This window comes from Triturus cristatus, chromosome 4_2, assembly GCF_964204655.1.
Source record: "Triturus cristatus chromosome 4_2, aTriCri1.1, whole genome shotgun sequence".
Lineage (NCBI taxonomy): Eukaryota > Metazoa > Chordata > Amphibia > Caudata > Salamandridae > Triturus > Triturus cristatus.
The window spans coordinates 157,956,996-157,973,002 of NC_140586.1; the positions used below are offsets into that span (position 1 = coordinate 157,956,996).

Sequence of the window (16,007 nt, forward strand, 5' to 3'; positions counted from 1 at the left end):
GCCACTGGAATTATGAGGCAGGGGAGCACCAAATTATGTGACAGGGTTGACTGAATCATGCTGCAAGAAAAGGCAAATGGTACAGTGTATGCCACACATTTTATGATAGTTTTACTTAATCATTTTGTCATTTTTACACAGGTTAACAAAGTCTGAACAAAGGTTTCACCTTATTAATACCTGCTTACCAACCAAATACAGTAATAAGCAACTGAAATGAGGCCAGTCAACCTTTGCAAGGGGCCTCCAACTGTTTGGCAACAAGTGTTGCAGTGTTTTTAGCAACTTGTGATCTGTTTGAAGAAGAAATCATTTTATGGTAAAATATGCAGATTCTGCAGCAGGTGATGGATCATGTGGCAAATGCAGCAAACCAATACTTATGTGGCAAATGCCACAGTCGGAAAATAGCATAATTTCAGTGGCCCTGCTTTTAGCTAGCCAAAAACATGAATAGAGCCTAAGTGAGTGGGTGGATGTCCTTGCACTCACTGAACCCTGCCTCCCTACTTAATGCTCATCACCCTACCAGTGCTTCCTCTCTTCCAACGTAGCCTATCTTTCTTCTGTCCTCAGGTAAACCACATAATCCGATGGTAAATGCTGGAGCTATAGTCATCTGCTCCCTGATTAAGGTAAGAACCTGCCGAGTCACAACTCCACTACCACCATCACCACACCAACTTCCATCACTACCACCATCACCGAAACAACTTCTGTCACTACGACCATCACCACACCAACTTCCAGCACTACCACCATCATCAGCATCACTTCCATCACCAGCGTTATCACATCCACACACTACATTCATTTCCACTACCCCAACCTCTTCTAACACTACGCAAGCATGACTTCTGCCACAACCTCCACTTCAACATTCTACACCTACATCCACCAGCCCCTTATTCATCCACACACACATTTCAACCACCACTGCTGCTATTTACACCACTGCTTGCCTCACCAGTCCTTCCATGCCCCCACTAAATCCACCATCACTCACACTTCTTAAAACATTTCCACTACAAACACCCCACCATGAGCAATCTTTTAACCCATTTGCACACCACTGCCACTTTCAACTCATCCACTACCATTTCTGTCACCTCCACCAATATTGCCACCACCTTTTCCACCATGCCAGGCACTACCATTTTCACAAATAGCACTACTTCCACCATTACGATTGTCACGTTACCACCACTTCCACCATCATCTTACCTTCCACCAACACCAGCAGGTGCAGCACGCCCACCACATTCGTCATTAACACCCATCACCACCAGCCCACCACAAACCACCCCATCACCTTTATATATATATATGTGTGTGAATAAATATATATATATTACCTACTGGCAGTCGCCAGTAGGTAGATATTGTTAGGACCTATTTTCCATAGGAAATCCGCAACATTCTATTTGGAATAACTTTGGCGCGGATTGACGAATCTTCGCGAAATTTTCAGCACTTTTGGCCAGCTCCGGTCCGCTCCTATCCTGAAAGTTTCACAGTGGTTCGTCAAGCGGGGGCTGAGAAAAAAGGGGGGTCCCAAAACGCGTTTTCCCCATGAATTTTCCCATAGGACCTTTAGCCGCAGCTACAGCCCGAACTGCTTAACGGAATTACACCAAATTTGGCAAAGAGGTAGTCTTAGTTCAGACTCGTGCCTTTTGCTTAAATTGTGTAAATCCGTTCAGTAGCTCCTGGGAAAATGACATTTAAAAGTACATATGTATCTATGGCCTCGGAGGATCCGCGTACCCTAAGCGCAGCCTAAGCGCACCCTGCTGTGCACGAGCTGTATTCTAATTGGCTGTCAACACTCCAAATCAGGAAGTGTTGTCAGCCATCTTGTGCCTCGGTAGAACCGAGGCACAAGAAAGCAGCAAAAGAAACGCGAAAAAGGCAAAAAGGGGGCAGGGTAGAAACACCCTGACCCCCTAGGCATGCTCAGGGGGTCCCACAAGGACCCCCAGGGCCAAAAAAAGCATTTAAAAAAAAAATATATAGGCGAGATTCGCGCACTCAGCGTGAATTTCGGCCGGAAAAAAAAATAAATTAAGCACGGGCTCCCGCGCTTCTTTGGTAATTGGCCCCTGATGGAGCCAAATCCCGGGGACATTTTCCAAAAATAGTGTGGGTGGGTCCCAATCCCCCCCACACTGCCCCGGGGACCGTCACCCCCCCGGGGCTTAGTAATATTGGGTGGGGGGCTCTCTGGCCCCCCCATCCCCGGGGACCGCCACCCCTGGGGCTTATTAATATTGGGTGGGGGGGCTCTCAGGCCCCTCCAGCCCCGGGGACCGCCACCCCCCGGGGTTATTAAAATTGGGTGGGGGGGCTCTCAGGCCCGGGGCTTCTTCAAAATGTGGGAGAGTGGCCGCGCGGCCCACCTCCTGGAGCCGTGTCTAGGCCCTGGGGACCGCCACCCCCCGGGGCCGGCGGGGGGGGGTCATTTGAGATGTCATTTGAGATGTCATCAGTGATGTCACTGACCATGTCATGAATAATGTAATATGTGACGTCATCAGCAGTGGATTGCGGGCGCGCGAGATGTAGTTGGTACAACTAACTATATCGGAGGAATTTCAATGGTTTTGTACGAGTGAAATGTCCAGCTAACTATAACACCCCTAAAACCTATGGTTTTTTCAGTGAATTTCTAAGGTTTTTTAAATGCTAATTCCTAACTATATCAGGCCTGAAACCTATGTTTTTTTCAGTGAATTTCAAAGGTTTTTTAAATGCTAATTCTTAACTATATCAAGCCTGAAACCTATGATTTTTTCAGTGATATAGATAGATAGATAGATAAATAGATAGATAGATAGATAGATAGATAGATAGATAGATAGATAGATAGATAGATAGATATTTTTTTTCTTTCACAACGATTTCCCTCATTAAAGAAAATACCAGGACTCCCCAGGATGCTTTGTTAATTTATTCGCAAAAAAATCCTCTAAGCCAACGTGTTTCACCTTTTGGCTAGATCACGTGATCAAGACGAAAGGGGAAATGCGTTGTTTTAGAGGCATTTTTTGGGAATAAATGAACAAAGCATCCCGGGGAGTCCTGCTATTTTCTTTAATGTGGGAAATCGTTGTAGAACATTGTGGGATACCAGAGCCCATCCGGGACCGCCGCACGTTGTGAGCCCCGGACTTCCGGACTGTGTTTGGTGAGAAAATATGTATCTAGATAGATAGATAGATAGATAGATAGATAGATAGATAGATAGATAGATTTCGCGAACTCCACCCCAAAGTATTTGAGCGCTTCACATGAGTACCAGTGACATTACACAAGGACACATTCATGTTTGTTAAGTGTGGGGAGATTAAGTGATTTGCCTCAGGATGGTGACCCAACACTGAGACTCAAACCTGGTTTCCCAGCTCCAAAGTCGGCAGCTCTGGCCATTATGCGACTTCTTCTTCCCCCAACATCATTACCTCCAGTGCTGCGTTACTTAGGCCACCCCTGAGGTGCATTAACAGAACTGTTTGTAGACCCGAGTATTCTAAGAGCAGGAAGTGTTGGAGGTTAGGATTGAGGTGCATTGGCAGAGCTACCTGTGGATTCCAGTTCTGGAATACCAGGGGGGGGGCTCTAGGTCAGGACGTAATCACCCGCAAACTCCTTTGGGGTAGAGTTCTATACAGAAGTAGTCCCCTAGGTTTGAGTGAACGTGACACGTGGTGTCTTGGACCCGGTACTGGAATTTCAGAGAGGCAGTAGTTCAGGGTTGATGTGCACTGGGTGCCAATGCTAGAATAGCAGCGGGGGCTGCAAGTGGGATCAAGGTGCACTGGCAGTGATTTGTATGCTCAGTCCAGTTCTCTAATAGTAGGGTGTACCCAGGGTCGGATTGGGAAGGTGGGCAGTCGGGAATTGGCCGTTTTTTAAGCCCTGTGTCTCCCGGCCCACAGAACTATCTTCTGCAGCCCCCCAGCCAGGCCGTGTATTGTAAGGCAGGCTGACTGTCAGGGCAGGGACTTCCGTCTCAAGGCTTGCCGTAGCAGACCTCAGCTTAGCCCCTGGGGCTGCACAGACAAAACAGTGTTTCTTCTCCCCTGCCCGGCTGTCAAACAGAGACGAGACTTGAATAATAAAAGCAACTTCACTGGGGGGTTCAGTGTCAGGTGATAACAGCCGATGGCCCATCTTCACCTCAGCCCCCATTGCTCCCTACCTAGGAGGCCGGCCCAGAAGCTTTGTTCTTTTCTTCCTTCCACCTCTGCCAGGCCATAGTGGGCTGGGGAGGGGTTGAGTTGGAAGCGGCCTGCCTGGGGGTCATTTGTTGCTCTGGCTGTAGGGTCATTCTCACCTCACCCCCTTTGGTTCGACCCAGCCCAAACTCACAGTCTTTCCCTTGGCCTCTCCCCCACTGGGCCATCACATCATACTCCGGCATTGGTGGACGGGGAGGGAGAGCGTATTCAAGGGCTTTGCTGGGGGCCAAGTGTTGTCATCTTTGCCCGTATTGTTCTGCACTGAGTGTAAGGTGTGGGGAGAGGGGGGCACCGGTGTGTTTGCATAGGCCTAGCTGTGAGGCTACCTTGACCAGAGATGCCAACTTTGGAACTCAGGAACTATGTTGGAGTCCCGGAATTAGCTCAACATCCTGTGATTCTGGGCAAATCACTTAATGCCCTGAGGTTGAAGAATAAAAACGAATTTGATCTCCTCCACCGCAATTGCTCATGTAAGTAAATCCAATGCCTGGGGCTGGGACCAGTTCACACTATATAAGACTACAAAAAACATTATAAAAATAACTGGCCATTGTTCATGTTTTAAAATACTGCAAACACCAGAGAATGATAATTAAATGAACCTTTATTGATAATAAAAACCTTATTCCTTTTTAACATAGCTTCTCTGCCTTTAATTTAACGATCAGTCAAGGGTCATTAGGGCAGCTTTTTAAATCAATATAAAGTGCATTTGCCTTACATTTACTGTTTAAAATACATACTGATTAGGGTGATTGCCATTTTCGCACAGGTCAGGATAATAAAATACCCATCAGATCAGGTGTTGTCGCACTTGGACCATTATATTTCACCTTGCCCGCCAGACCAAAAATCAGTGCTTCTAGTTTTACCCACGTTACATGCTCTATAAGCTATAAAATGTTAAAATTACCAAACATTTCTATAAACATGTGCCCAATGAGACTAATCAATTAGTGTTTAATGAAAGGGCACGGTCCTGGAATGTGGGCTACTTGGTTAAGGAGTGCCCGGGCCTAATTGTGATCCCAATCCGACCCTGGGTGTGCCCTAGTGCAGTGCCGAGGTGTATCGGCAGGGTTGTAAGCAGATGTGGTGCTGCCTTTCGTTGCAGCGCCTGGACTTGTTTTTTTAAAGAACCTGCAGTAGTTATAGATCAGCAAAGCACACTGCTCCGGTACCCTGTGACATCCCTGTGAGGCTGTGCACGTTTACCAGACTGTGTTTGAGCAACTTCCACCTCCCTCCCACCTCCAGTAGCCAATCCAAAGATCCTAAAAGCGGGTGGGACAGGGCGACTGTTGTGTAATTCCAGGCTCCACCGTTCCCACACAGACATAAACAAAGGTCACTGTACAAGGATGGTGTGTCTGGTGATGGGAAATGTTGGTGTCATTTATGGCACTCCCCCTCCGTCCCTACAAAGAGCCTTGGGCCTTAGATGGCAGCCTTTGGATTCTGTTGCAATGAATTTCAGAGCGAGGCTTGGAGGGAGCTGTGTGACGTGTGTATAATCATCAAGACAGGGTTGGTGATCTTATCTCATGTACAGCTCACTTCTTCCTGAATACCACAGGCCATACCCTTGTGGACAGTCATTTTTCATTCTTCAGATGTAAAAGCTAAAAGCCCCCCACAAAACCCTCAAATCTCTGTAAATCTCTCCCAACTCAATAATATAACACAGATCTTCCCACATTTCCTAATTACTAACCTACGCACAACCCGACCCCTCTCTGGAAGATTCTCCTTCACAAGCGCTTCAGTGCTCTACATATAAGCATTATATAAATGCAGCAATGAAATAGAATCATCTAGCTCCGACACTGCCCCCTACTGCCATTCGCTGAGGACTACAACTGTCTGATGTTTGTCCTACGTGTGGGATAACCAAACCACAGTGACCTCCACTTCCGGTACATGGCCACTTCCGGCAAAACTGCATGAATAAAAAATTAGCTAGCATTCGCGCCAAGAAGTTTCAAATCTATAAAGGACACGGAGGCGAGGATTATGCTTCTCTTTCTATTTTATTGCCACTCACAGCAGCCAATCAAAACTTTTTTGTATGCAAAAAAACACTACACATCCCATGATGCTTTGCTATACATCACTTCCTGTATGACCCTATAAGAACCACCATAACCATTACATGAGCCTCTTTCTTTGCTCGAACGTTTTTAGTCCCAAGGATAACACAAGTCCAAACAAATCCTCCAACATGGAAGAAACCAAACTGGAACGTTAACATCTTTTTAACGAGAAGTACTGCTACTCCATCTTCTTCTCAGAACCTGGAAGGAAGGAGATATAAGAAACCCGTAATTTCTGCTTAACAGAATACTCAATACATACAGGCGGGTAAACATTACAGTATTGTAATATAACTGGGTGGGATAATCCACGCCTCCGTGTCCTTAATAGAATTGAATATTCTTGGCGCAAATGCTAGCTAATTTTTTATTCTATTACAGGACCGAAGGCTTCGGATTATGCTTGTTTAACACTTATCAAATACAACTGAAGCTCTATCACCCACCGGTTTATAGTAAAACGATTTAAAAGTTGATTCAGAAGACCAGTCAGCAGATCGCATGATATCCTGAAAAGTAGAACCTAACATAAAGGTTTTAGAGGCCATAGCTCCACGCACAGAATGCACTCCATACACCTGGGTATCAATACCCGCCTCTTTCATGACAGATTTTAACCATCTGGCTATAGTAGCCACAGATACTGGTTTATAAGGTTTTTGCATAGCAATTAACAATTGAACCACACCCTCAGGTCGCATCGATCTTCTACATTCTTCATAAGCCTTTAGACATTGAACTACACAACTTTGCATTACCAGGAAAAGCATGGTACTCAACACATCTTGACAAAGTCTTAGTTCTGGCTGTAATATTGAAGGAAACTCCTTCCGGAGTAAATACTCTACCTGTAAGATCCAGGGCTTTCACATCAGAGGACTGCCGACAGGCAGATAGGCATTAAAGCATAGCTAACTTACACAATAGTTGTTTCCGCGTCAATATGTCATTATGTGGACATTTGTCAAATAAGGAAAGAACTAGAGAAACATCCCACAGAGAGGAATACTTTGGTTTAGGCGGAATCGCAACCCTAATACCTTTTAATAATGTACAAATTACCGGATGCATACCAACTGGCTTGCTGTCTATCTGGGAATGGCCTGCTGAAATGGCCGAACGAAAGTTGTTAACCGAACGGTACGCCAGAACCTCCGATGCTTTTTCAGACAGAAAATTCACAACATGGGGTAACTCAGCCCCCACGGGATCCACGTGTTGTTCCACACACCAACAAACCCAGCCTTTCCAGGCTGAAGAGCATCGTCTCCTGGTAGAAGGAGCCCATGCTTGGTTGATGAAAGACACAGCTGCGTCCGAAAGTCCCGGCATTTGCCATCTTTGCCTGAAAGTCTCCAGGCCATCAGAGACAATTGTCCCGCTAACATCATCGGGTGCATTTCCCCATGAGGGCCCTGTAGCGTTGTCGAGGATGACGGAATCATCCTGGGAGAGTCGCAGCTCATCTCCAATAATATTGGGAACCAAGGCTGTGACTTCCACATGGGGGTTATCAAAATCACTTCCGCCAGGTGGCGAGACACATGGGTGGTCACCATGGGAATCAATATGAATGGGGGGAAAGCATAGTTCAGGCCCGTGGACCAGACCTGAGAAAACGCATCCGTCGCCAGAGCTAACGGATCTGGTCTCCAACTGAAGAACGTCTCCATCTGTCGATTCAGTCTGGACGCAAATAGGTTGATTCCGCTACTGCTCCAGATCGCTTGCAACCAATGAACTATCTGGGGTTGGAGTTGCCAATCGCTGTAATCCTTGAGGTTGCGGGAATTCCAGTCTGCTACTATGTTCGACTGTCCCGGGATATATTCGCAATCACCGGTATCTGATGATTTAGGCAGTAGTGCCAGAAGTCCTTCGCTATTTCCGCAAGCAGAGAGGACCTCGTGCCTCCCAATTTGTTGATGTACCTCACCACCGAGATGTTGTCCATCCGAAGTACAATGCAACATGAGAGACATCTGGGTGATAGAGTCCGGATCGCGAATGATCCCGCTAAGAGTTCCAGACAATTGATGTGAAGATCGAGTTCGCGCAGGGACCATCGCCCGCCTGTGGCGATATCCCCGCAACGCGCACCCCAGCCCCAACGGCTGGCATCAGATTCTAGAACTACCTCTGGCTAAGAGCTGAAAATGGCTCTGCCGTTCCACGCCTCCACGTGACTGAACCACCACTGTATCTCTTCCCTTGCTTCCTGAGAGAGGGGGATGACGTCCGTGTAAGAGAGACCCTTTTGGAGATATTGTATCTTTAACCTCTGAAGGGCCCGATAATGAAGAGGACCTGGGAAGATTGCTTGTATGGAGGAAGCCAGAAGACCCACGATCCTGGCAATTACTCTCAGTGAGACTATCTGTTTGGATAACTTCGCGGTGAGCTCCTTACTGATGAGTTTCAGTTTGGAGCGGGAAAGACTCAACTGTGTCGTCTGAGAATCTATGACAAACCCTAGAAAATCCACAGTTTGCGAGGGGACAAGAGCTGATTTGGATTCATTAATCACAAACCCAAGATTCTGCAAAGTAGCTATGGTCAGTTGTAAATGATGAACAGCTAGTGTTGGAGATTGCGCCATGATGAGTATGTCGTCTAGATAAAATATCATGCGAATACCTTGCTCTCGTAGGTGAGCTATCACCGGTTTCATCACCTTGGTGAAGCACCATGGTGCGGAGGAGAGCCCGAAAGGGGACCAAGTACTCGAACCACTGGTTCCGCCATTGGAATTGGAGGAAACGGCGGTGAGGAGGAAAGATAGGTATTGACAGATAGGCGTCTTTCAGGTCCAGCCGGACCATCCAGTCTCCTTCTTTGAGAAGATCCGCCAAAAGATGGATGCCTTCCATCTTGAAGTGCTGGTAAGTCATAAACTGATTGAACTGCTTCAAATTCAAAACTAACCTGTGACCTCCGCCCTTCTTCTGAACTAAGAAAATATTGCTGCAAAAACCGCGAGGGCCCTTGTTGCAACGCGCTATCGCGTGTTTTCGCAGCAATTTATCTAGCTCGGAATCGATAAAATCGCATTCTAGTTGGGAAAAAGAAAGTTGTCTGGGTTGATTGACCTTATAAGGAGTCTGATAGAAATCTAAATGGAACCCCTGATTTGTCTGCAATATCCATGCATCCTGAGAAATTCGAACCCAATTGTGATAGAAAAACTCAGTGCGACCCCCCCAACAGTATTAGAAAGTTGTCAGGAGCACTTACCTGCTGAGTCTGGGGCTTGGAAGCCCCCTCGGTGTCCAACTCCGTGGGAGCGCCTCTGGTTGAAACGTTGTCTGGTGGGGTAGAAGGTTCCTCCGTGGGTGGAGTCCCACTCTCCGCGACCCCTTCCGTAGTCTCCTCGTTGAGGACCTTGGGAGAACTGACAGCCTGACACGTTTAATGCCAGATTGTGCCTTATCTAGCATCGTGAATGTGCCCATGTACTTGGAAACAACCTTGACAAAGCGTTCTCCGAAGAGATTTCCCTCTGCTAGGGGCCCAGGTTCCGCTGCCGCCAATTCAGTGAGGTTCGAGTCCATCCGCATGAGAAGCGACTTTCGCCGTTCTGTAGAGAGAGCGCAATTCGCGTTACCTTAGAGGCATATGGCACGCTGGGTCCATCCTGCCAATACATCTGGACCCACCACAGTGCCCGACTCTTGCGCCTGCAAGGCCATTTCTAGGATCTTAGCAAGAGGGCCTACCACGTCCAGGAGCTTGTCCTGACACCCTCGCAAGGCCCGATCAATACCCTTCTTCGGGTCCTTGGCGAACTTCTTGAGGAAGGGGAGCAGGCTTGCGTCGATATCTGGGGTTTCTGCTACCTTGTACGGAATGGCTGGCCTGGGGCATTCTGAGCGTAATTTATTACGCACCTCCTTATCAAAGCTATGTTGGAGATTATCATGCAGATATGCCGCAACTTCCGGCGTGGGAGCCCAGTACGAAGACCTAGGATGGATTATGTTGGCAGGATTGAAGGTGAACGGGGTAGACATAGTTTGGGATAGGTCTTGCTCCACGTGTTTCGTCTTCCTAGCCTTCTTCTTCGGGCGAGACATATCAGGGGTGTCAGTCCCTGTGGTATCAGTGTCGGTGTCCGTATCAGTGTCTGGACGCTTAGTCTTACCAGAAGAGGGTAGTGAAGAGAGAGCATCAGCATGGGGCCAAGATTTGGCCTGGGACCCACTGGCCGTGGTGTCCTTAGCCGGTTCAGCAGGTGTAGTAAAACCGTGACGTTTGGCAAAGCGCTCCAATTGTTTAGTTATTGGCTTCAATGCAGCAGCCAATGCTTGCCTTCTCGATGGCCTTGTTCACTGACTCCTGGACGGAAGCGTCCAGGGCCTCCACTATATTATCCTCCAAGGAAGGGGTAGACACTTACTCCTCATATAAATTGTCATCCTCATAGTGACCCAATCATCCATTTTAAATGCAAATTTATAGGTATCTTGGTGAGAAAAGAGGAGTATCGGGGAGCCAACGCACAAGTATAGTCATATAAGAGCACCTGGCTCCTCAGAAAAGCTGTATAAAGTTCTTACAGCCCACAGGGCGTAGGGAGAGCCAAGAGACAAGAATTTCAAGGAGTTTGTGTCCACTCCATGGCCAGAACACTCTTGCAGCCAGGTCAGGCGTAAAGCAGGGTCTCTTCACTATAAAACTCCGAGTTATGAGCTCCGGAGGACGAATACCACATGCGTAGCCCAATCCTACTAGAATATAGCCCAATTGGGCTACACCTGTCGAATCTACAAGCTCTCAAAGGCTGGAACGCATCGGCAATTAGGGCAAGCCTGCCGAGTTATGTAAGTAAATTATCGCCACCGGTGGCAGCGCGATACTCGTGTAGGCAGAAAAACATCAAACAAACCAGACCGGGTGACCCAACTCCTTTGCAGTCACCGCTGTGTTCGTGGGAGCTCGGAGGGGCGCCCGGTCTCTAAATACACCAGCGCGAGGCTCGCGCTACATCAGGCAGATAAACCCCAGCACGCGTCGCACCATCAGCGAAATTGGGCACAAAACAAGTGAAAAGATACAAATGAAAGTATACACACGGCAGCGCGATACACGCACGTACATTAGCAATGGCTCATTAACATAACGCAATGTTAGCGCGTACACCAAACACTCATTGCAGAGTCATGAATATGAATAAAAACATTGAGCACTTAACTTCCTGCGTGAGCAGCAAAGAAAGAGGCTCATGTAATGGTTATGGTGGCTCTTATAGGGTCAAACAGGAAGTGATGTATAACAAAGCATCATGGGATGTGTAGTGTTTTTTGCATACAAAAAAGTTTTGATTGGCTGCTGTGAGTGGCAATAAAAATACAAAGAGAAGCATAATCCGAAGCCTCCGGTCCTGTAATAGAATTCTGCCGCCGCTCACCATACAATAGCTACTACCAGGCTTTAAGTAGGTTGAAAAAACTGGGGGCGGGGTTCTCTCAAAGGGGTGTGGCCTATGTAATCAATGGGAAACAACCTTAATAATGAATTTCTAACAACAAGTGGACTTAACAACGAATCCTTAACAACGACTTGTACCTGAACCACGGCCTCCTTAACCACTACTTCGTTTACAACTCATTTAAGTGAATAAGTAAGTGAATTTATAAGTACTAAAGACACTGAAAACCCTGAGGTCTGAGATAGCAAAGAAGAAAGATAAAAAGGTGGTGTGTGAAATGAGAAACAAAAACCTAATGTACGTGGTGAAAGGGCAATCCCTAAGGAACGTAATCACTCACTCACCCCGGGTAACAAACCCCATCACATGGGATTTTCATCCCAAAGAAAAATCTCCTACTCTCAGGGGGCCGCAGGCCCCTCTACGAGAGGTAAGAGCTCAACGATGTTTATGTTTTGCACTGAAAAGTGGACTAAATCCACAAATGAAGAGCAGGGTGTGAGTAGGGGATGCAGTGCTGATGAAATAATAGTGCAATAGGAGTGTGTTAAAACTAGTTACGGGACGGCAAGGAGGAATCTCTTAGACACCGCCGTACCGATGCTAGATTAAAAAAGTGAGAGCCCCACTAGTTCAATATAACCAATGGAGCAATATATGAGACAATGGTCAACATGTTTCAGCCAAGGCGCCTAACTAGGCTCGGCTTTCATCAGGACCTGGTTAGCTACTGCAAAAATGAAAGAATAACGTATCAAAGGATATCGTGGGCACCCCAAAGTTGCTTGTGGGGTGTACGGCTCCTCAATGATTCAGACATCACCTGAACAAAAAAGATTCAGTGTAAGAATGTTGGTCCCAAATGCTAAGTGGTAACAGGTGTGAAAGTGTAAACTATAAGCAAGGACCACTCACCCGTGAAAACTGGGTGGAAAATTGACCTCCACCTGGCGACCGCTCAGGAAGGAACACCGCTCTGAAAAAAAGATGTAAGACTACTGAGGAATGGGGTGCTTACATGTCATGAGCGAGTGTGAGAAACGTGAGTAGGTCATCTAACAGCGAGGGAGACTGACAAAATCGGTGAATGCACAGTATGCTTAAAGATACAGAGATCACCGTTTAACAACAGGTTAAACCGATGTTGAAACCGTAATCTCTCCTGTTCAAATCGGTCTAAACAATAACAAGTTGAAAATGACTGTACAAGTGTACAGCAATGCCATGATGTATGCCCAGACATATCGATAAAAGGTGGGAGATTAGCCGCCTTCATAAAAACATAATTGAACTAAAAAAGATGAGAGGGACGGTGTGAGCCCAGCGTCAGAAATCCTACCTCTCCGTCGGGGAACCGGGCTGGAATGAGCCTGCAGCCGGAGGTCCCGCGGGGTTGGACGGAGAAGGATTAAGAAAGAATGTGTCATAAGACATAAGCCAATCAGGGGACTAGTTTCACATGCTGTGAGTAGGGAGAACCAATCAGAAGTGCTGATCCACCTGAGTGGCAGTTGCCGAGGAAACAGGTATGCTGCTGACGGGTTGGAATTACGCTGTCAAAAAACCAAAGGAATGCGCGCCACGGTTAATTAGGGAAAAAGGTGGTTGCGCTCCTTCACAGGGTGTGCGGGTTAATTGAGGGAATCTAGGAATTAGAGGCGTAACAATGCCTCGAAGACGCATGGAGATACATAATGGGCAAAATAAAGTAAGCACATGCTGAGTAATTCAAACGGAGACACGCTAGTTGAAACGGCACTAGCTCCAAAAGCGCGGGTCGCTCCGTGGGTGTGAACTCGCAGGGATTGGTGTGAACTGATGCTAAAACACCGGTTTAGACAACGCGGTCGAAACTAGTTAAGAGTGCACTAGGTTCGCCGGGAAATTGATAACAAAATAAAATTAAAAGCTCTCGATATGTAGGGAGGGCAAAACAAAAGAAGCCTGTCAGAATGGAAAGAGAGTACAGTCGGTGGTTGGCCAGCAGCCTGGGAAAGTGCATGCCAGTATACGGAAGCCCAGCAGAGCAACCGCAAAATGTGTACAGCAGCAATAAGTTAATAAATATACTTGATAGGTGATGCTCAAGAGCACGGTGTGAAACATGGGCCAGAAGGTTAACTCAAGCCATGAAAATTACAAGGATAGCCATGGAATATCGTCGTTCAGTCCCTGAACGTGTGTCTTCAGTTTGTACACCCACCTTTGCTCACGTTTGAATAGAAAGGAAGAGCTATCTGTAAGATGTGGTGGTATGTAGGGTTTATCAAGGACTGTCCAGTGTAGGTCATTGGGAGCATGATTGACCTCTAGAAAGTGGTTGGTGAGTTTGGTAGAGGAACGACCACACCGTATCGTGCTTTTGTGTTCCAAAATACGAGTTTTAATACGACGGGTGGTCATTCCAACATATCTCAACCCGCACGGGCAGGTTATAAGGTAGATCAAAAGAGTAGGAGATTTTTCTTTGGGATGAAAATCCCATGTGATGGGGTTTGTTACCCGGGGTGAGTGAGTGATTACGTTCCTTAGGGATTGCCCTTTCACCACGTACATTAGGTTTTTGTTTCTCATTTCACACACCACCTTTTTATCTTTCTTCTTTGCTATCTCAGACCTCAGGGTTTTCAGTGTCTTTAATACTTTGTTTGGGGATATAATCCTGTGCGGTCTTTAAAAATGTTCCCTCTGACCCTCCGGTATCTAACCGTTTTGTGACAGATTTCATGTACAGCTTATGGCTGTGGGTCTTTAGTACGGCACATAGTTAGTGCCTTAACTGTTTTGCGAAATAAGTCTTTTCTGCAGGTTGATTTCTTCTCCCGGTGTGCGCAGTTCGCACACATATATATATACCTTCCTGTGGGTTCTTTTCTTCTGATTCCTTGGTTGAGACTGACTTTACCTTGTTTGCACTTAATAGCTATTCTTATAATCATGGCAGAACGCCTTGGTTTAACCTTTGATGATACCATAGCTCAGGCCATTTTAGATACACCAAGTATCATGGATACCTTTCAAGGCCCCTCAATCAGCGCTGAGGTTGATTGGACTAAGGTTTTAACTTTAAAAAAATCACATTCACGAGTATACATCCACGGAGCTATTATGACCGAGTATTTAAGAGCCAATTGTGCCCCTACAGGACTCATTGTGGCAAATGCTCCCAGATTGTTTCTGGACGACAAAACTTTTCTCAATGATTGGTCCCTAATAGCTTGGAAGTGTACCAGAGATTGGCTAATCCTCATCATAAGCACTGCCAAACGAGTTGCCGATGCTGTGTTAGTTGAGATCCAGGCACTGGAATCACAAATTAAAGTGACACTCACTGGCGCTCTTTTCAAGAAACAACAAGAGGAATCCAACAAACACAACAAAGAATTCAAGGACTCGGTACTGATGACTAAGATTACCAAATTTAAAAAAGATTTGGCCCGTTTTTCACTAGAGAAAGTGTACCCATACACTAGTGCTGACTACGTGCCTCCTCAACTCAATCGCCAGGGCCGCAGGTATGGGTCCGACTACTCTACATCAGGCAGTGATGACTGGTCAAGTGGGTCAGACACTGCCTCGGGTGAAGATTCTTCGCTGAGAGGTAACAAAAGGAGAGGCAGGGGCAACAGGAGAAACCTGAGAGGCGTACCTAACCCTATGTATCCTTCTCAATGGTGGCCGCCTGCCCCTTTCAACTATCCCCCCTTTCCTCCGTTTGGACAACCCCCTCCCTTTGGACAACCTTGTCCTTATCCCCCTCCTCCACAGATGTATTCCAGTCAGCCTTTTTTAGGGTTTGGCCGAGGAAGGTCAAGGGGAAGGAGACGGAACCAAGTCCATTGGGCAGATCAACAACAAGTAACTCCGTCATCGAGCTCGAGGGACACTCCAGTGGTCCCGAGCACGAGCACGAGCACAACCTAGTCATCAATTTATCCAGCAGAGTTCTTACACAGGATGAAAGGTCCCTCCTGAACAAAGGATTAGGATTTGTTCCTTCCTTTAAAGGAGATCTGTTCTCCATAAATCAAGAACTCGCTCATTTCTTCAGAAAGATTCGCTTGAATTTCTTTTTTCGTGCTGAACCCAGTACCTCTTTCGATGACCATGACTTGAATACGGGCTTGCGCAATAAATCCACCTTTAATCCCTTGCCCAGTCAAGTCCCTCCACAGGTACTCACGTTCGAGAAAGCGGTGACCTCACAGGTATCCTCCTCCTGTGCTTCAGAAAACCGCCAAT

At 46.8% G+C, this 16,007-nt stretch overlaps 1 protein-coding gene across 1 annotated transcript in view; it reads left to right on the forward strand.

Annotated features, from left to right (window-relative positions):
- GLS2 (glutaminase 2) overlaps window positions 1-16,007 on the forward strand; it is a 263,334-nt gene that overhangs the window by 131,234 nt on the left and 116,093 nt on the right. The window contains exon 7 of the mRNA XM_085600886.1: window positions 577-635. Within this exon, the coding sequence (XP_085457012.1) occupies window positions 577-635 (59 nt within the window). The remainder of the gene's footprint in view (window positions 1-576; window positions 636-16,007) is intronic.